Below are 21,744 nucleotides of genomic sequence, written 5' to 3' on the forward strand. Positions count from 1 at the left end.
TGCAAATCTGGGGTTGGGGAGGGAGAGGGCAGTACACAGCACGGTGCCCGCATGGCTAGGAAGCGTCCTCCAGTATGTCCTACAAGCACTTTCAAATGCCTATATGCACTGCTGTGAATACAGTGCACATTTATTTAAAAGCTTTACTGACTCTTCTTGTCATTACTTATTTCTCAATAAATGGATACTGAAAACACAGCTGGTATTACAGAGCCATCTCTGAAATATTTTTAGAAGAAAGCAGAGGAGAACACCTTCGTGACCTGAGAATATGCAAGGATTTCTTAAACAGGAGCCCCAAAATGCTAACCGTAAGGGAAAATAAGGATAAATTGGATTACATTAAGATTAAAAGCTCCAAGTTACTAAAGGAGTTGATTCAAAAATGAAAGTAAAGGGACTTTCCTGGTGGCACAGTGGTTAAGAATCCGCCTGCCAATGCAGGGGACACAGGTTCGAGCCCTGGTCCGGGAAGATCCCATGTGCCGCGGAGCAACTTAAGCCCATGCGCCACAACTACTGAGCCTGCGCTCTAGAGCCCACGAGCCACAACTACTGAGCCCACATGCCACAACTACTGAAGCCTGCGCGCCTAGAGCCCGTGCTCCGCAACAAGAGAAGCCACTGAAATGAGAAGCCTGCGCACCACAACGAATAGTAGCCCCCGCTCACTGCAACTAGAGAAAGCCTGTGCGCAGCAACAAAGACCCAACACAGCCAAAAATAAATAAATAAATAAATAAATAAATTAAAAAAAAATGAAAGTCAAGGCACACAGTGCATCTCTCCAATAGACATAATCAACAACGGACTCATAGTCAAAATAAACTATAAATACTAAGATAGAGGCAGATAAACCCAACAGAAAAATAGGCAAAACTACACAAAAGAGGATATCTAGATATCATAAAAATGTAAACAGATACTGGAAAGGTGCTCGACTTCATTCACTGCCATAGGTGCAGGTCACTACACTGCCCCTCCGCGTCGGAGTGACTGGGGTTCGCAGACCCCACTGGTGTCCGTGCCAATATAACCACCCTGAAGACTGTTTGACAGTAAACTTGTGCTCAATGCACGCATACCTGAAGACTCAGCCATTCTTCTCCTGGGTATAAACAGACCCAAGAAAAATGTGTACCTGTCGTGTACATGTTGGACATGAAGCAGAATGTTCACAGAGGTTCTACTTGTCACAGCTCGAAACTGGACATAACTACCCAAACGCCTATCCACACTGTGGGTATTCCTCGCCGCGCCCGCCCTAGCCACACACTCTATGGTGATGAGGGTGAATCGCGCGCTGATGTGGACGAATCTACCAAACGTGATGTAGAGCTAAAGACGCCACACACGGGAGAGTAAACCCAGTATGTTTTAAAAAGCATAAAATATAAAAACAGGCAAAACAAGAAGAGTTAGTGGTCAGGATGGTGCCTCCCTGGGGGTGGGGAGGGGGGGAAAGGCTGCCGGGATGCCGCTGGGTCTTGAAGTGAGTGCCGATTACAGGAGTCTACTCAGTCCGTGAACACGCCTGGAGCTTTACACTTCTGATATGAGCACTTTTCAGCATGTATACTAGACTTTAAAAGCTAGCAAACCAAGCACTGTGCTAATGCAATTTTACAACACCCCAGTAAATAATAAACTCAATTTACATCTCTTTAAATTTTTCTAATCTTTTTGAACATATATTTTTTATTTTTCACAGTCAAAATGAGTATGTACAGGCTAGTTTTTATACAGGAATTTTCATTATTGGTATAGTTCACCACCTTCCTGTTTTTTTAATACTGCTGGAGTAAAGAACACTTTAAAGAAATAGTGATCATTTTAGCACTCATGACACCACACACTTAGATATTTTAGCTTGAACTGTGAAAAATTCCCGACTGGCTTCACGCTGCCTTTCAAGAATGCTGGGTAACTGCTATTTACAATCTAGGAAGACGATAATATCATGACTCTTCAACGCTGGCAGGCAGGGGCTGGACTGGAGTGTGCACACCGGCCTCTACCAGCCGCCCCAGGCAGCAGATGCGCCTGGCACGCCTGCACAGGGTCCTGAAAATATGTGAATGAGTGGCCAGATTTAAACAGTGTGACACGTTACATAAAATTCAGATCTCTGGTTCTCAGAACTAAAAACATCAAAAAATAAAAATAACACCGAAAATAACCCCAACAATTGAGCAGCCAAGGGCCTAAGTCCCAGTGCGGTCCACCTGCTGGAGCTGTCAGGCTCACCAGGGCTTCCTGCAGCCCCCCAGGTCTGGGCGCTTGCCCCGGGCCTGCTCCTCTGTTGGGCCGTCCCTGCCTGGCCCCGGCGGCCCTTCCTCTGCACGCTGGCCAAGGGCCCTTCCGCTCCTCTCAGGCCCCCCGAAGGGTGCGTCTGAACGAGTAAGTTCACTGTGCTTTCCTGGCTTCCTCCTGCCCTCCAACGGGAAGTCTGACCTGTTCACGTAACATGAACCCCAGGGCTCTGCACACCTGCTCTGTCAGGCCTCAGCTCCAGTATCACCTTCTCAGAGAAGCCTTCCCCGACCACCTGCAGAAACCCTTTCACTTCATCCTACGTTATTTTCTTCCTATCACTGCTCATCATCTGAAAGGACCTCACTTATTTGTGTGTTCACTGTCTCTCCCACAGTGGAACGTGCACCCCAGGACAGCAGGGGCAGACCCCATCTTGTTCGCCGCTGTCTCCCCCGAGCCTGGAACAGCTCTCAATGAATATACTGATGAATTTGAATGAAATGAATAAACAGATACAATCTGTAGAGGATCCCAAAGGTACGCAGCAGCCTCTCTCCTATCTAGTGTCATCCTATTAACACTTCTGGAAAGGGAAAGGGAAAGAGGAAGGGTGGGAAAAAGTGGTCTTACGTTTCACTAGCGAGTGCCTGGTATTAATTTTTGAGGGCTTTCTTATAGTGGAATTACACACACATTTCATTTCCCTTTATTTATTTTGTTCATTTTCAATGACTCTGGACAACTAATTGAAACACATTTAAAGAGAGAAAGAGGGAGAGATGACAGCTTCTAGGACCTCTAGGCCCTGCACATTATTTATTCAGTAGCAACATTCTTTCTAGAAGGGCTACAGTCATCAGGCAGCAGCTCTCCAGCACTTATAGCATGATATGAAAACCCACCGTCACTCTTAAATTCTCAAATCTCATTCCACTGAGAACAGTATCAGAGACTAGACCACTCTACGTAAGGAGAAAATTCTACTTGGCAAGATAATTCTGTTTTAAGTTGCTCTGCACAGAGGAAACCCATAAGGCACAGAGATACTCACTAATTTCTATAAAGAGTTCGTTTATGTTTATCGCGTTTTTTGCGCTGGTCTCTACAAAAATTGCATGGATGGAGTCGGCGTAGTCCTTAGCATCTCTCTCCATGACCTCTCTGGAAGGCAACGAATTGCAAATCAGAAATTCTGCCCATCAAGAGCTTAATGTGATCCCCACCTACCCAGTAATTAACCAGATTTATGATGATAAAGGATGTCACGAATGGCTGGTGAATGAGCCCTGACACCATGGTCCTCCCAATTACACCCCTTCTACGGTTAAAGAAAACAGAACAGAACATAATAGAACTCGGGACTACTAGCAATGCATCCAATGGAATGGCCAGAGAATCACCGGGGTTTCTCTTCCCCTCAAAGTAGAGCCCTTGCTTGGGGAATCGTGGAAGTGGTCCAGAGAAATTGCCAATAAACGTGTTTTCCTTAAACTATCCTTCCCCATTCAGGTATCCTATGTCATGAGAGCTGAGGGCTACACTAATCCCAGATAATGTCAAGTATGATGCAAATGACGTTTAAATAAATTACACACCTGTCTCGATATATAATCTAATTAGCTCCAAATGTCTGAACTCTTAAATTTTAGTTTGAAACTTCAGGACTCCAACCAAACAACAAAAAGGAATTTTTCAACATCAGAGATAAAATAAAAGCAAGATTCTTATATTGGATATTGCTCTGTAAGAAAAGGAACACATAATCAGCACTGTAATCTCCTGTTCTAATAACTTACCTTACGTCGATAAGATCACACTTATTTCCTGCAATGGCAACTACAATATTGGGTGGGCCGTGCTGTCGAAGCTCTTTTACCCAATTCTTTAATGTTGAAAATGTCTCCTGTAACACAGAGGAGGAAAGCAACTGGAGATCTAAGCAACCAAAACAGAGTTTTCAAAATAGTCTAAAGAAAACGGTATGTAAGTCTTACTTCTTTTGTGATATCATAAACAATTATAGCTGCAGCCGAGCCGCGATAGTACATTGGCGCTAAGGCACGAAACTGCAAAGAGGGAAAAATAAACAACAAAATTGGGAAAACTGGTTAAATATGTTTTTTACTAGACTTTTAAGCCCATTATCCCTGCACAAAAGGTAATCTTTCTCTTAAGCCAAAGAAGATGACATGATGCTTTAAAGCAAATGAACCAATAATTACCAAAGGCAAAAACTTTTAATGTAACACTGAAATGTCTCTCAGAAGGTAGTTTAGAATACAGTTTTATAGGAATTAAATATGGTGCTATAAACAATTGTTTCAGCTAAAAAGGATTTTTAGTTGAACTCAATGTTATAATTCCCAAATTCATTTGTTTAATAGTCCTTTAAACTTTGGCTTCCCAACTATCAAAGAGATAAAAATAATGCTGTAAACAGTTCTCCAGAGAAGTGGCTGCATTTGGGTGTTGAAAAGATAACCCTGTAATCTAAATGCTGATTGTGCTACAGAAATGAGTACACATTTACATTCACGACTTGGATGGGCTTGTAACTCGCTTTTTTGATATCTTCCACACACGTGGCAGTTCCCAAATGCAGGTACAGATCTCATTTCATTTACATGAATTTAACTGTGTGTGCAGGGCTCCTTCCCACCAATCACCTCCCTGCCCCAATACAATAGGGAGGGAAGAGAAGGAAAGGGAGAGGAATAACAATTTAAACAGCGAGGCTGATTCAGTGGGCCATTTCTCTTGATAGAGTGTGAGATGGAAAATGGGAAGCTCTCTCCCCAGTCAACCCTGGTTCCTGGGCATCTGTGTGAGCACCTTGCTCAGTGAATGTGATACCAGTGTTGAAAGACAAGACTCTTACCTACGCTTGACCTTTGTCTTACACCCTGACTTTGAAACCTGACCCCTACATATGATGTGAGAGATACCACTGGACTCTCCTCTGGCTCTCTGTTCTGTGGCTTCCCCGCAAAACACAGGTAAGAACTGTCATCAGAAGTGAGCATCTGAATACATTCCATATACAGAATTACAGACTCCACAACTTCTTACCCAATGATTTAACCTTTGGCTTTTAAACTTTCATGCTAATTTGAGTTTTATAAATGAAAGTGAAATTATGACTGTAAACTCCATGAGGAAGAGAGCATGTCTGTTCAGTACCCCGTTTTATCTCTGGGCCAGGCACCTGGCACACTGTAGTAAGCCAGAAGTGGGGAATAAGGGGATAAGAACTGTTTAGGTGCAGGAGGAGGTCAAACTAAATGCCAAACCCAGATGACCATCCATGTGAAGTTTTACTAGTCTCAATGACAAAGATCCCTGCTTCTGGGGTCAAAGCCTGATAACTTCCGATAAAATATGTTAAGTATTAGAGAAGAAAAAAAAAAACAATAATAAAGCCTGTAAGCAACTTTAAGGAAACTAGATTAGATAGAAAAGACTCTGGATTGTCTTCCAAGGGGTGAGAGTCACAGGAGCAAAGGCAATATTAGCTTTCATTTTTGATGCATTATTCTGGCAACATGCTTTACAAGATTGTTGTTTCTTTGGCTTTGTTTTGTTTTTTGCATTTAAATTTGTAAGGTAAAATTCATTTAGAGAAGTGCAAAGATCTTAAGTTTGATAAAAGGTCTTAAGTTTTGGTAAAACAACAAATGTGTAGGTATACAACCACGTAAACACCATCCCACTGAGATATAAAACGTTTGTATCAACATGGAAAGTTCCTAATGCTCCTCTTTTCATGCCCCTTCTTTATCCTTGAATATCCAAGTCTATTTTATTGATATATATTGATATTGATATAACCACAATGGTTTTCTCTTGCTTAAGATCTGCATAGAATATCCTCTTCCATTCTCTTATTTTCAAGCAATGTCTGGGTTTACATTTAAGGTAATCCTTTTATAACCAGCACATTGTTAGATCCTGACTTTTGATCCAATCTGACAACCTCTGCCTTTTAAGTGGAATGTTTAGTTCCTTTACATTTAATGTACTTACCGATATATTTGGTTTTTACTAATATTAGTTCTACCATTTTGCTGTTTGCTTTATATTTGTTCCATTAAAAACAAAAAAACCTGTTCTTCCTTTCTTCCCTTCTTTTGCATTAACTATTTTTTAGTATTCAATTTTAACTTATTAATTTGTCCACTGGCTTTTTAGTTATACCTTCCTGTATTACTTTTTACGTGGCTGCTCTTTTAACTACAATATACATTCCTCACAGCTGACTTAGAGTTTAAAATGCACCACCTCAGGTAAAAGATCAGAACCTTACAAGAATTTTTTTATCCCACTGTCCTTTGTGCTATTGTCAAATATTTTAAATCTATGTGATAACCCACACAATCCAGTATTATAATTTTTGCATTAAACAGCCAGTAGTCTCTTAAATAAGAAGAAAAAAGACAGATTTTTATATTTACTGTTTCTAGTGGTTATTATTTCTTCCTACGGATCTGAGTTACCATCTGGTGTCATTTCCTCTAGGCTGAGAACCTTTCTGGGACCGCTGCTGCTAAATCCTCTCTGCTTTTCTTCTTCTAATGGTGTCATGACTTTGACTTCATATTTTAAAGATAATTTTGGCAGATGGATAATTTTGGCACTTTAAACATACACTGCTCCACTGTCTCCTGGCCTCCACTGACTCTGTGGGAAGCTGGCCCTCATTCATACTGTTGTGTCCCACCCATAATGTGTCTATACTATTATCTCTGGCTGCTTTCAAGATCTGTCTCTTTAACTTTGGTTTTCAGCAGTTTGATTATGATGGAACTAGATGTGGTTTTCTTTGTACCTATGAGTTTGCTAAACTTTTGGATTTGCAAGTTGATATATTCCACCAAAATTTGGGAAATTTTCAGCCATTATTTCTCAAAATATCTTTTCTGTCTCCTTCCCCCCTTTTTACAACTTCTGGGTCTCAAGTTACACATATGTTAGATTGTTTGAATTTGTCCCTATGGTACTAAGACTATGTTCCTATTCTTCCACTCTGTTCTTCTGTTTTGTCACTTATCCAGTGGACTTTTCATCTTAACTATTACAGTTTTCAGTTTTAGCATTTCCGTCTGATTATTAGTTGCCATTCTGTGTAACATTCCCCATCTGTAGTTAAGTAGATTATGACTACTTTTCCTAAAAAAAAAAAAAAAAAAAAAAAAAAGACTACTTTTCCTTTAAATCTTTGAACATTTCTAAACCATCTGGTTTCCATTATCTTCTCTGAAGAGTGTTAAAACACTGGCTAATCACCCTGAGATTGGTTTTACACATGGTTAGGGTGGGTCTACTTGGGTCTCTACTCTTCAGACATGGCCCTTCAGAAGTTTCAAGGGAAGCCCAACGTGTTTATCAACCCCCTCTAACAGGGCAGGACTGGACTCCAAACTCTCCTTTTCCTGTGATGAGCAGCAGCCGAATCTCCGCTCCGTCTTGTCACCCCTCCAGCTGTTGGTTTCTCTTGGGTCTCTTAGTGTCGCCCCTGTGCATTCACAATTTGGGGGTTAAGCAAAGCCTTGAAGGGAATTTACAAGCAGATTTTTGGGGCTTCCCTCCTTGTTGGATCCATCTTTTCTGGGATTTGCCTCCTTCTTTCCCAGCTGCTCTAGCAACCTTGCATTCTGTCCTCAAATACTGCAAGCTAAAAAGACAGTCTTTCTGCTGGAGTCCTAGCTACCCTGTGCTGCATGGTCTGGGGAGTGCCCTCTGGGGAAAAGCCATGAAAATGTGAGTCTCACTCAATGTCATTCCCTTTTCAGTCCCCAACTGCATCTGGTTGCTTGGCAGTACCTTCAGAGAGTTGTTTAATGTTTTGTCCAGAGTTTACACATAATAGTTATCTGTGGGAGGGTTAGTCTGTTACAAGCCACTCCACCATTACTGACACTGAAACTCTTTCCATGTCCTTTTGGTGTAAAGAAAGAAGGTGGCAGCTTAAAAAGAGACTAACAGGACATCCGCACAGCTCTGCTCCCAATCTGGCTCTAGATCAGCGGTTGGCAAACTTCTTCTGGAAGGGGGTAGGCAGTAAACATTTGGGGCTTTGTGGGTCATATGATCTCTGTCGCAACTCCTCAGCTCTATTACGGAAGTGTGAAAGTAGCTGTAGACAATATGTAAACAAATAAGCATGGCTGTGTTCTGATAAAACGGGAAGCAAGCTGGATCTGGCCTGTGGGCCACAGTGTGGACCCTGGCTCTAGATATTAAGCCACTACACGTTTTCCTGATTTCAGACACGAGAACAACTCCTCTGTGGCTCCTGTGGCAGTGGATGAGTCCGTGTCTTCCTGGTGCTCTGCCCTCTAGAAACAGTCATTAGGAGAAACCACAGTAAGATTCAGGGACATAAATCTTCAAGGACTGGATGCAGTGTCTATTAGACTTTGGTTAGAAGCTTTCTTTTACATGATCACAGACAGATGGCAAGTAACTGAAATGCTGCTGCTACAGTTACGGTGCATTTCTGATATGGACTTGAGGTGCACGTCTGAGCAGGGGCTGGGTCTGTCTCCATGCTTCTGCAGGAGTCCCTGTTAGTGAAGGGTGATTGGTGGGAAAAGATCACTTAAAACGAATTCATTTAGGATAGCAAATAGGAAGGAAAAGGTTTGACAAAGGCTCTATCTTGAGAAAAAAATTATGAAAACGAGTTTCATTTTATCTGATATTAGAAAAAACTGAGGTTTATTATTGCAACCAGGAGCTAGTTTCCTGAATGAACACTGAGTCAGAGTTGATCGATAACTTGACTGTGATTCTTTTGATAAAACCATATGCTGGCACAATATGGTATCTATCTTTCATTTCATGTTTGCCTTTCCTAGTCCTATCATAAAAAAGGAATTTTTACAAAATATTTGAGGACTCCATCAGTTTTCCCGAGGCCTCTCAACCTTTTGATACACAAATCGTTACCTTCTGAAGCACTTATGTCATCATTCTGATCAGTAGTTTTCTCCTCACTTAATGTAACAAACCCCTTACCGTCCATGGCTTTGCATGACATCTGCGAAGTTCTCCAAAATCACTTTCATTGACTTAATGAAATTACTTCGCAACCAACTGCGACTGGACCATCAGAAAGATGACCCATCTGTGAAAACGCGAGGGTCAAATGGGGAGGATGTCTGAATGGTCAGTTCCTCATAAAGGGGTGCCATTTTACGATGACTTTTGGTTCCATAATAAATGTCATTACTACAGAGAATTGAATGATAAATATGCAAATATCAGAAATGCATAATTTGAGGCATGCAATACTCACATGGTAAAACTAGCTAGAGGATCTGTTCCTCCTTACCTGTGCCAAAGCAGGCTGACAATCAACTGATCTAAATCCACTGGCATCAATACTGTGTGCCAGGGGCTGAGTGCACAGATATGAGGACGGTCCCTGCCCCCAAGGAGCTCACAGTCTAACAGAAGATAAACAAGTAAGGAAACGGGGGACAATCCCACGGATGTGGGCAATCGCAAAGACTGTTCAGGATCCGAAGAGATACACTAAAGAGTTCAGCTGCTAATTGGTCCTCCCAATGTCTGAGCACCAACCCCAGGTCAGGCTCTGTGCTGGGCCCTGGGAATACGACCCCGTGGTCCCAGCTCTCACAGTTTACAGTCTGTGGGCACAGCCTGTCAGGAAGAGTGTGTAGAAAGATATCTAATTACAACTTGGAATGAGGGTCCTGAGGGAAATGAATAAAGGGCAGTGATGGAGAACGAGCTGGGGTCGTGCTTAGGTACAGAGGGGTTAGTGAAAACTGTGAAGGTGTGACGTTGAACTTGAGATGAAAAGGCTGGTAAGGAGCCAGCTGGCCAGGCTCTGAGTGGAGGGAAGAGAGAGTTCCAGTACGAGAAACAGCGTGTATGAAGGTCCGGTTCTGGAGAGTTTGAGGAACTGAGCGGAGGCAGCGGGCTGGAGCTCAGCGGGTGAGAGCGTGGACGGACCGGGAGGGCCCTGGAGAGCAGGTGGAACAGGCCGTGCAGGGCTGTGCAGGCCAGTGGGCAGGGCGTGGCTCCCAGGAGAGGAGCAGTGGGCAGTTACTGGAGGGCAGTTAAGTGGGAGGATAAGGTATTAAGTGGGGCTGGGAAGGGGGAAGTTAAAAGGTGAAAGGAATTCTCAGGTGAGAGTTAAAGTGGCGGAGAGCAGAGAGCTGGCAGTGGAGACAGGGAGAACTGAGTGGATCCGAGGTGTATGTAGAAGCCGGAGCTGCCGGGACACACGGTCTCGCCGACGTGGCAGGCTGACGGGGAGGGAGTCGAGGAGCGCCTCCACGTTCACGCCTGAGCACAGCGGACACGTGGCCATCTGAGAACGGCAGGGGTGGTGAGGAAAGCTCCCTGGGGCGACATCAGATGCGAGCTCTGAAGGCTGAGCATGCGGTCTCTAGGCTAACGGTGGCAGGGAGGGTATTCTGAGCAGAGGGGACGGCAAGCCATGGGTATGAGGGTGTGGACTGGCCTGGCGCACTGCAGAAGCCCATGCAGTTTGGTCTTGGAGGATGAATTCGTGGGAGGAGGTGAAGGTGGAGAGTCAGGCCGAGGTTGGCACGGTCCGGGCCCTAAAGGCCGTGCCCGGGACAAACGGGAAGGACAAGCTTACAGATGCGCCCTGGAGGATCTTCACAGCATTTCGAACAGCTTGTGATTAGCTGTCAGACGTTTCGCTCTTCTTAAACCCTGTGATCTGGCAACAACCAGCTGGATCGAGGGCTCACTGCAGGCACTCCTCTCCTGAGGGTCTCCTCGGCGCGGGGCTCTGACGGGCGGGCCTTCCGGGCCCCCTGGGCTCATCTACATTCCCTGCGCGAGCCCCTGGCTGGTTCAGTGATAGAGCTCCAGGTAGGGGTGAGGCAGATTTGCATCTCAGAGCAACTACTCCTGGTGCAGAATCAATTAGAAATGGGGAAACAAGAGGCATGCAGACCAGCTAATTACAAAACTTCACAGAATCCTGCTGTTATGGTAGCAGCAAAAGAGAGGCATAAACCCTTGTGTTATTATTCTTTTATGTTCTGGAAAGAAGAGATGTTATATATCACCATGTCTACCAGGACAGGCTCTGATTCAAAGCACAATGGAATCTATATCATAGCATGATGCTTTATAATGAGGGTTTTGCTGTGTCATCAAATATATGGGAGGGGGTAACCGAAACTTGGGATTCAGTGAAAGGGCACATATATCACTTGTATGAAGAGCCACGAGTTCGTGGCTAATAGGCTAGATGCCAGGGCTGTGTCCATGGATATATTCAGGAACACTGTGTGGCAAGCAGCCCTTCTGAAGGACAGCAGAGTGGTGGTTAGCAAAGGCCTAGCCCCACTGGAGACGCACGGCCCAAACAACGTGGGAGAAGCAGGGACCGGAGACTTAGCAGACGCATCTAAGGTGAGGAAATGGACACAGGGTGTGATATCCAGCATTAAAAAACAGAGGAAACCAAACAGAGCAAACTTTAGACATTAAATCTGTACAAATGTATGCTGTCTACGTCTAGGACAACAGCAATGGCTTGTTGTGTTTTCCTCCACGTGTCTGTGATGATTCTTGTCAGGTTTTATACCATTCGCGGTATCTATGCTGTCTCAGATAAGACTGTGAGGACAGACTATTTCTCCTGATCACTTCTGCTATACTTATAAGAGCTTAAGATAGCACTGTGCATCCATCACATGTTCTTGTTTTGATAATACTGTTTGAAAACAAAATTAAACAGCAGCTGAATAATGGGGTAGCTGCCAGACACACCTCAACAGGGAAACGAGACTCCGGGCCCAGAGGGTAAATGAGGTGGCAGCAGCGTCTGGCCCCCTCCCCGCCTTCCCACCCCGTCCGACTCGGGCGGGCTTTGCCAAATGCCATTCTGCACGGTGAGGCCGTGCTCCCGGCCCCAGCTCTGGTCCAGGCCCTTCCTGAGGCAGATGACCACCCTGGACAACTTCATCATCAGGCGTTTATTAAGCACCTATTGCACAGCACTGTGTTAGCTCATCCATTTCACTTAAATCTCAAACTTTATATGCTGTAAAGTTCCCTCCTTAGCTTTTAAAAGGCGACTATAAATGGGATGTGCTTAACTCTCCCTTTCTACCGTTAATTCTTGTATATCTTTGCTAGAGGATGGAGCCCCAAATTACACACAATACTCTGAGCAGGGTTTTACCAGGCCTGTTGGTCAGCGTTTACTTGAAGACACTAAAAAGTATAAAAATGTCCTCAGTGCCCATATCACTTTCTCCATCGGTGGACTCCGTGGTTCTAACTGAAAAGAGAAAGGTTGGCCCACGCAAATGGAAAGACGTGTCTCCAGCGCAGAGAAGTGAGGCGAGTGACGTGAAATGACAGGAACCGGCGGTTTTGTCGGGGCTTTAATCTGGGCCTCAGAAAAACACACAGTAAATTAAAGAGTGACTTACTCGTTCTTGTCCAGCTGTGTCCCAGATTAGGAATTTATGCAGCTCATTCTGGTACTGGACAGTCTTGGTCATAAAAGATGCCCTATAAAGAGAGACCTAAATGATCAGAATACAATTATTTAAAGCACGTCGCCAGCCCCAGCTGGAAACACCACTTAGACTTCACGCTCAAACTCCCGCTCCACACTATATCCTAATTGTGGTCCTCTCCGGAGTATTCACGAGAGACTCAGATGCTGGCTGCATATTCTGGGTCAAAATAAAGCGTCAGGCACATCTGCCCAACACAAAGGAAGGGTTCTTTGGCTTGTGACTGCCTGAGCTCCACATCAAAAGAACCAAGAGATAATTTGATAATCCAGACATTAGCCTCCCTTGTAATATACAGAAGCTGTTCTTTAAAAAGATGGCACCATGGGAAAACTTTTGTAAAAAAAACTGTGTCCAGGAAATCAGTGTGCTTATAAGCATTAGGCCATTTAGGTTTGTCCTCACCCATTCCTAAACCACGTGACCACATAAAGAGCTAGTGTAATACTAGAGTTAATAAAACTAAGATGCCAAACAAGAAGCAGGAAGACAGCTGGCTCCTCTGTGTTTCAGTAACAAAGCAGCCCCTTGGTGGTCCTGATGGGCCACATCAGGCCTCAGCGGCCGCCCCAGCCCTCCATGGGGAAAGGAATGCTGATGGGCATGTCTTACTGCTCTCTGTGAGGCGCCACTCTGCCCAGGGGCCTTTGAAGGCAGGGGCTGGGGGGTCTCATGCTTTCTGGAGACTCTGTGAAGAGCTGCGGTGGCCCAGAACACATGCCTGGGCCCTCTAGGGGCTCCTGGCTAAAGGTTCAGGAGTCCTGCCCTGGGCCTGTGCTCGGCTCCAATGCTACCCTCTACTCCCCATCTCACCCAGGAAGCTCCCTCCTGGGAAGCCCTTTCTCTCCCAGTCTCCTCAGTGCATCCGAGTCTGGCTCAAGAACCCAGAGATGATTATGTCTTCCTTCCCGCTGAATAAGCCTTCTGGGGCTGAGGGTCAAGTTGTACTCTTGGAGTCATAGCCTAATCATCCTAATCAGGACAACCAACTCAATGGCTAGACATTTTCAAATATGCTGGATCTGAAATATCCTTGAGATTCAAGTAACAGATACATAATTTTCAAGAAAGTTCAAGCTGAAATCGATAGAATGACTTCCTGAAGTATTACTGAGCTTAGATAAGTATCAGAATCCTAGTTTTAAAAATGTAAACTCTGATACAATGAATTCCTAGTAATATTTATATAACTTTATGGTTTAGCAAGCAGCCGCCAAAACAGTGACTGTGATGTGGAAGGGGGAGTGAGCCAGGAAGCAAGATCACACAGTTACTGGGCCGGGGCTACTTACTTGGTATCTCCTTACGGGAAGTTTACCCCGTGCGTTTACCCCGTGCTGTCCTTAGTGAAGTGCTTTAGGCACAGAAGGTGCTCAATAAATGCTTATCACGTCAAGAATTTCTGGCAACTCACCATGATTAAATCAAGATGTGCACCATGATTTCTCACTTTAGGAAAGATCTAAGCATTCAAAAAGCCTTATTTATTGTGAAGATTAAATGATACGATGTATGTGAAAGCGCTTTGCAAATTGTAAAGTACTATCCCTATACAAAACATTATTACTATTGTTATTATTGTTATTTAAAGGCAGCTGCAGGAAATGTTTTAGTTTAGACTCTACAATTAGTCCTAAGAGCTTGCAACTCAACTCTCCATCAATTATGGCTGTGGTGTTAGATGTAAGAGTGACAATAGACACCTGGTAGAGGCCTGTTAACAGAGCCAGTGCACCCAACACATCCGTTTTGGCTGCTCAAAGAACAAGAGAAGAAATATGCTTTAAGTAGAGAAAAAGCTGAGAAAGATATATACAACAATTAAAAGGAAATGTTTTGGGCTTCCCTGGTGGCGCAGTGGTTGAGAATCTGCCTGCCAATGCAGGGGACACGGGTTCGAGCCCTGGTCTGGGAAGATCCCACATGCCGCGGAGCAACTGGGCCCGTGAGCCACAATTACTGAGCCTGCGCGTCTGGAGACTGTGCTCCGCAACAAGAGAGGCCGCGACAGTGAGAGGCCCGCGCGCACCGCGATGAAGAGTGGCCCCCGCTTGCCGCAACTAGAGAAAGCCCTCGCGCGGAAACGAAGACCCAACACAGCCATAAATAAATAAATAAATAAAAAGGAAATGTTTCATTATTAGATCAGAATTCACTGAAATCCAACCAACCTGCCAACCATTTCCCTTGTAATGAAAGCACAGATTCATTACTCAGACAGGAGGAAAAAAGACAAAATGGCAGCTGCAATGTAATGTAGGGATCTAAAAGGATTAAACCCAACTTCCTGTCTGCGACCCTAGGCCATCCTTCCACCTCTCCCCCATGGTCGCTCTCAAGACAACTCCTTCCCATCTGCACTGAGGTCTTGTCATGTCCAAAGCTCTCTACTTAGGTCTCCTTGGGTCTCCACATCTGTTGGCCTCTTGTCCTTTTATCGCCAGCATCACTCGCCATACTGTGCCAGTTCTCTAGGAATCCTGCCTGTCCTTCTGTCTCAACCACCTGGAAGAGCCTCTCTCCCTGCTTCCTCTGCACAGAGGTGGGGTGGCTGCCTTGCTGGAAGAAAGTCACAAAGCTGTGAGGACTGGTGTGAAGACTATCCTACTTCAGCTGAACCCACCCAGGCCTCTCTTACCACACAGCAACGATCCCACACTCCTACGACTTTTTTCCAGCTCCCAACCACTGCCCGAGACCCCTCTTTCCCGGGCAACAGCTTGTTTCGGCCTTCTCAGAGAAGACAGAGGTTATAAGCCCCAAGTTTCCCCACATGTTCCCCCATCAACCCTCCCAACTTGAGAATAAACACATTTCCATTCACACCAGCTATGATTTCCACTTTTCTGACTCTGCTGAGTCAGAGATGTCTTGTCTTTGATTCACCCGCCATCGCTGCTCTGATATGATCCCAGCACACCCTGCCTGGCCCACTGCAGTCATCGAACTGGTCTCCTCCTCCCAGACTCAAATCCTCCCAATTGTTCTGTTTCTACCTTCATGCTGACTGTTCCTTTTCCTTGAATGCTTTCCTCCCTGGCCAAATGCTCCTCAGGCTTTAGGTCTTAGCTCAGCTGCCAACAATCACAAAAATTGGTGTGGTCCCCCCAAGCCAGGCAGCTCTGCACCCCAACTTCACCCTGCAACACACACACATCATCCCATTTTGTCTTCAGGGCGTCTGCTACAAGGTCTGTATAATATCTGCCTGGCTATTTATCTATTTTTAAATCTACCTGTTCAATGCCTAACTCACCCATGAGAAATGTAAGCGCCACGAAGGTAGGGACCTTGTTGGACGTCTTTCTCTGTGATAGGCGTATCTTCCTCACCTCCCTCCTTGCTATCCTGGAATTCTGACAAAGCATTTACCATGTTGCCATAAGCCACTTCGCCTTCCATGACGCCCACAGCTCCAGGGAGTCTCGGCCAAGCACTCCCCAAAGCGTAAAGTGAGAAGTGCTTCTGGAGCACAGAGAGAGCTGAGATCAGAGGAGCCTTGGGGGCTCCTGAGCCAGGTGCGTGGCCTCTGGGGGTGGGGGTGGGTGCCACCAGCAGGGCTGACCACGTCCAGGGAAGTCCTCACGACCTGCTCCTGCTTGGCCGCCAGCTCTCACCTCCAGGCCAGCCAACAGGCACCTGGCGACAGCCAGGCGTCTCGAGCAGTGACCGACTCCCGCGTCCCTCCATCGCCCAGACTTCCAGAGCCATGCTAAGGAAGAGGCTGTGGCACTCCCGGCTGAAGCACGAGTGTCTCCCCAGCCGCCGGGTCCCAGCTCAGGTGGCTGTGGCGTGACCACCACGCCTCCCTGTCCTCTCCTTCCTGAGCCCCGTGACGACTCTTCACTGCAACAGGCATCTCTGTTGATCTTTGAGAACCTGAGATCTTGGCCTGTCACACCTCTAAGGACATTTCCTCCCCTTTGGCATTTGCATTTGGTGAGTCTACACAGTGACGACACCCTGACTCGGGCCAAACACGGCAGGGGGTGATGCCCACTGTCTCTCCCGAAGGTCCCTGCGCGCTGGCCGGCCCCGGGCAGAAGGCCTCCCGCACGGCTCGCCAGAGTGAATCCTGTCCCACAGCTTTAGGCTTTCATCCGTGGGGGACAGCGCTTTTCTAAATCTGACCGCCTTCAGCTCAGCTCCACAATCTAGACACTTCATCCCCATCTCACACATGACGCGGTGAAGACGGGGCTTATTTCCACTCCACTCCCCAAACAGTCCCCAATTCCAAGCTCTCAATCAGAACATGGTGTCTGCCTTCCACGGAACAGACACTGGTCTGCAACTCTTTTTTGTCCTTTGTTACTTCCATCCACTCTGAGAGAGCTGTCTGGTCCTTCATTTTACATTTAATCTACATTTGAACCTCAATCCCTGAAATAAATTCATAAATTGGACCCTACTCTTCGAGCGGGACCACTACAGTTTCTCCCTCCCACCATCACTCCAACTCCAGGACCACTCCTTTAACGTTCAAGTTAAATGATGTGGACGGTATGATAACTTCAATAGCTTGCTTTTTGAAAAACAGGCAATGGCTTCCTGCCATCCAAATGATATTTTTCTTTTCCAGCAAGCCATTTACTTGTCTGATAACCTTATTCTTCACTGCTAAACCATCTCTCCTCACTCTGCCTAGGCAGATCTTATTACCTCTTTAATCTAAGATCCCTACTAGCATTATTTCCTAAAGCTAGAATGCCTTTCATATACTTCTCCATTTTTCATGACATTCTAAAAATATGACTTTCATGGGCACCAAGTGGTCAGGATCTTTGGTAGGAGCATGTGTTCCCAATGAAAGTACTTGCTACAAGGTGTTTTAAAAACGCCTTTCCTCTAACTGCAGTAGACTTGTTCAGCTCTCAGGACATACGTGTGCCCTGCATCACACTGCAGTACCTCCAAGCCCTTTCCTTGGAATGACACACGGATGCTGTCATCCCCATAATGGTATGTGGTGCCTCGTAAGGAAGGCTTTGAGTATCCAGAACCTCAGCCCCTTATGTAGGTTCCAAAGTCACGTGCATCTTTAAACTCTACCATCTCTCAGAGAGCTAAGGCCTGACGTGCCATTTCGTACCACTCTGCACAGGGCTGTTGTTTAGGCAGCCCTGCCCACCTTAACCAGAGCGGTGGGTGCACAAGAGATGGCTAGGCCACAGGTTCACGGTCACCCTAAACAAATTCTCTAGTACTTTCTACATTTTTGTCATTCTAAAAACTTTTGTAAAAATATTTAAAATCAAGGAAAACATTACTTTAAACCTAAAGACAATCAGATTTAATAACAAAGAGTGTAGCCTAAGTTTCCTAAGTTTGTCAAGAATAACTTACACAACAGAAAAACCTTTCACAACATAAACAATAAAATCAACAACAACAGGGATGGAGCTAGCTGCCCTGAGTGGTCATGACGGTCAGGTGCTCTTCTCGTCCTTCACGCGTGTGACCCCATTTAGTCCTTGCTGTTAGCCTCTGGGTTGGGTCCGATCCGTCAGCACCATTTTGCAGACAGGGCATGGAGGGGCGGGGCAAGTGAGTGGCACAGCTGGGAACCTCACCAGGCGGCCGGGCCCTGAGCCCGGCCTGGGAACCGCAGCACCGCAGGGCCGTCGTGCGCTGGGCGGTCGACTCCCTCAAACACATGCCTTCTGTCCGGCAGGAAGTCTGGGCAGGCAGGATGGCTGCAACCCCACCCCTGCCCCCCGGAGGCTCACAGGGAGAGGACTGGTCAGATGACAGAAAATTATAAGGCAGATACTCAACGAGATGCTGAAGGATGGACAGAGAGTTGTGGGAGCACAGAGGTAAAGCCACATCTTGAGTTCCCAGGAGAAGGGTGACTCCAGGTGTGGGAGGATGTCCACACCCCAACCCTAGAACCTGTGAATATGTTACTTTCCATGGCAAAAGGGGCCTTACAGACGCGATTTGGTTAAGAATCTTGCGATGGGGTGAGGGTGCTGGACTATCCAGATGGGCCCAATGTAATCACAAGGGTCCTTAGAAGGAGACGAGGAGAAGCTGGAGCCAGAGAAGGTGATGTAAGATGCAAGTGGAGACCAGGATAATGTGCCCTGAAGATGGGTGAAAGGCATCTTCCGGGGTTCTGCTCCCTTCCCCTGTGTTGTGAGGCGTTCTCCTGCATGGGAGCTTGTTCTCCAGAAGGTGCTGGGCTCGAAGTGGCCAAGGCCCCACCCCACTGGCCTGGTTTCCCAGGGTCCTCACGTGGGGGAGGAGAGCCATGCCCTGCTTCCTTTCCCATCCTTCTGGACTTGCTACTATTTTGCGTACTTAACACCTGCCAATAAAGACTGTCTACACTGAAAAAGAAAGTACCCGAGACAGCAGCGGTGCCAGGTATGGGAGGCTGGAAGAAAGGCAGCCCCGAGAAGCTGCAAAAGGCAAGGAAGCCAATTCCCTCCTCAGAGCCTCTGGGGGGAACCAGCTCTGCCCATACCTTGACTTTAAGCCAGTGCAACTGATTTCAGACTTCTGACTTCCAGAACTATAAGACAATAAACTTGCGCTCTTGTAAGTGACATTTGCTATATTTTGTTACGGCAGCGATAGGAAACTAATACACTAGGGAGGACTTCATGAGAAGAGTTGAAGTTGGAGCTGAACCCTGCTGAACCCTCCTTCAGGAGAGAGTTTGCCCAGCAACAGGACCTAAGGTGGGGGGATCACATTCTATAAACAGAAACAGCAGGAACAAAAGCACAGAATGGTGAACGTGCAAGACGAATCCAAGTGGTTCTGCAGAGTGAGCCTGGGTGGGGTGGGGTGGGGTGGCCAGTGCATTCAGGTAACCACAGAAAAGGCTCCAGGCAGGGCGGGGACGGACAGGCGGTGAAGGTCAACGAGACGCTGCATCTTCACGCGGATGAGTGTCTGCTCTGCGTGAGGCCCTGTTTCCTGTACGTCAGCATCTCCCGAAGGCCAGGGCCTCACTGTCACCATTTCTGCCATATCCATGTTCCATCTGTATTACTTACTACTGAATATTGTAAAAAATCATTCTATTTTTTTAACTTAAACTTCTCTGAGCAATAATATTGGTAAAATTAAAATCCCACAGGATTCATGGACTAGGTTATTTTTTCTAACAGACAATAAAATACTTAACAATATAAATTTAAAACGTCCACCTGTGCAGCATGTGAAGTCATTTGGAGGATGAAGTTTTGGGCAGGACGGCTGCAAGTGGGAGGAGGCCCTGAGGGCAAGGAAGGCAGCGTGTTACCAGACCTGTTTGAAAGCTGAATTCTGGAAGCAACAGGCCTTTGGGGTCCTTCTGCCAGATACCAAGCCCTTAATAACCCATGGATAGGTGAGATGGATGTCTATTTTTAAGGACCTTACAGGGCAGAAGTGGAAATGGATTTCTAGGCAAAACCTGGGGAATACTAAGCACCGTGAGAGCTTGGACCAGATGGAGGGAACGGGACGCAAAAGGGAAACAGGGAAGGAAACGAGCTAGGAGGCCCTGAAACGATCCTGGAGAAAGACAGGGTAGGCTTGATGGGTAGGAAGGGACACTTTGAGGCTGATACCCCAAAGCCACAGGGTACGGACTGGTGAGAGGGACAGTTCTAAGAAGTCTGAAGCAGGCTTCTGTCAGCTCAGGCAACTATGTGTGTGATGAGCTATTTCAGTCATTTCCAAATTGTTACTATATCATTAATTTTTGGAATAGGTAATACACTCACAGGCTTCACTACCCAGGATGTACAGAACAGGTATACTGGACTGAAACGTCTCCCTCGCACCCCTCTCTCCCAGCCATTCAATTCCTCTCCCTGGAAGCTATCTCATCCATTTCCTAGGCTTCCTTTCAGATATACCTGCGGTTTATACAAGCATATGTGTATACAGTTTCCCCTGCATCTTCTTTTATTTATTAACCCAGATGGTAGAATATAGTATGTATCTTTGATTTTTTTCACTCTACACTACACCTAGGAGGTCATTCAATATAAGCATATAAAGTTTTCTCAAGCTGGCCTTTTCCCCTTCATCATATTATATCAAGTGATTACGCTATAAATAATATAATCAGCCCCCTGATAATCCACAACGCTGCAATGACTAACCCTGTATAGTTACTAACCTTGATGTTTGGAACTTCTGTGAGTTTATCTGAAGGATAAAGTCCTAGAAGTAGAATTTCTGGGCCAGGATCTGAGACAACAGCATTCTCACTAAGAGTGCAGGCTTTTCAGCCAGACTACCCAGCTCTGGTTATTAGTTTTGCCACCAACTGGGCAAGTCAATTAACCTCTCTTTGCCTCAGTTCTCTCATTTGAAAACTAGGAATACCTTCAGTACCTATAACACAGGGCTTTGTAACTACTGCCCCAAACAAGATAAAGACCATTTCTATAACCCCCAAAGTTTCCTTAGTTAAGGAAACTTTGCCCATTTCTAGTTAAGTCTTGTACCTACCCCAGGCAAAACTTTTTGACTCCTACTTCATACATTAGTTTTGACTGTCCTTGGATTTCATATATACTCTTGTGTCTAGCATCTTTCATTTAATGATGTTTTTGAAAGGAATCTATATTATTTGATAGCTAGTTCTTCTTTTATTGCTGTATGGTATTCCATTGTATGAATATATCAGACTTTGCCCATCATTATGTTGAGGGATATTTAGGTTGTTTCAAGCTTTTGGCTATTATGAATAAGGCATTTTTTTTTTACAAGTCTTTCTCTAAACACATATTTTAATTTCTCTTGGGTGAATACGTAAGGGTAGAAGTGCTGAGCCATAAGTTAGGTGTACGTTTAACTTGATACGAGAACAGAGCACAGTCCTCCAAAGCAGTCACACTGTTTCCTACTCCCCTCAGAAACGTACCCCGTTCTAGCTGCTCCACATTCTCACCGGCATTTTGGCTGTTATGCCTTTATGTCAGCCATGCCTTACGAC

The 21,744-nt window shown here is 45.6% G+C and overlaps 1 protein-coding gene across 1 annotated transcript in view; it reads right to left on the reverse strand.

Moving 5' to 3' along the window:
* Positions 1–21,744, reverse strand: part of RAB22A (RAB22A, member RAS oncogene family) — a 52,898-nt gene that overhangs the window by 8,549 nt on the left and 22,605 nt on the right. Inside the window, exons 3-6 of the mRNA XM_036825142.1 lie at positions 12,708–12,789; positions 4,251–4,322; positions 4,053–4,159; positions 3,308–3,417 (exon numbers count right to left, since the gene is read on the reverse strand). Of these exons, the coding sequence (XP_036681037.1) occupies positions 3,308–3,417; positions 4,053–4,159; positions 4,251–4,322; positions 12,708–12,789 (371 nt within the window). The remainder of the gene's footprint in view (positions 1–3,307; positions 3,418–4,052; positions 4,160–4,250; positions 4,323–12,707; positions 12,790–21,744) is intronic.

The sequence above is a fragment of the Balaenoptera musculus genome, chromosome 15 (assembly GCF_009873245.2).
Source record: "Balaenoptera musculus isolate JJ_BM4_2016_0621 chromosome 15, mBalMus1.pri.v3, whole genome shotgun sequence".
Taxonomy (NCBI): domain Eukaryota; kingdom Metazoa; phylum Chordata; class Mammalia; order Artiodactyla; family Balaenopteridae; genus Balaenoptera; species Balaenoptera musculus.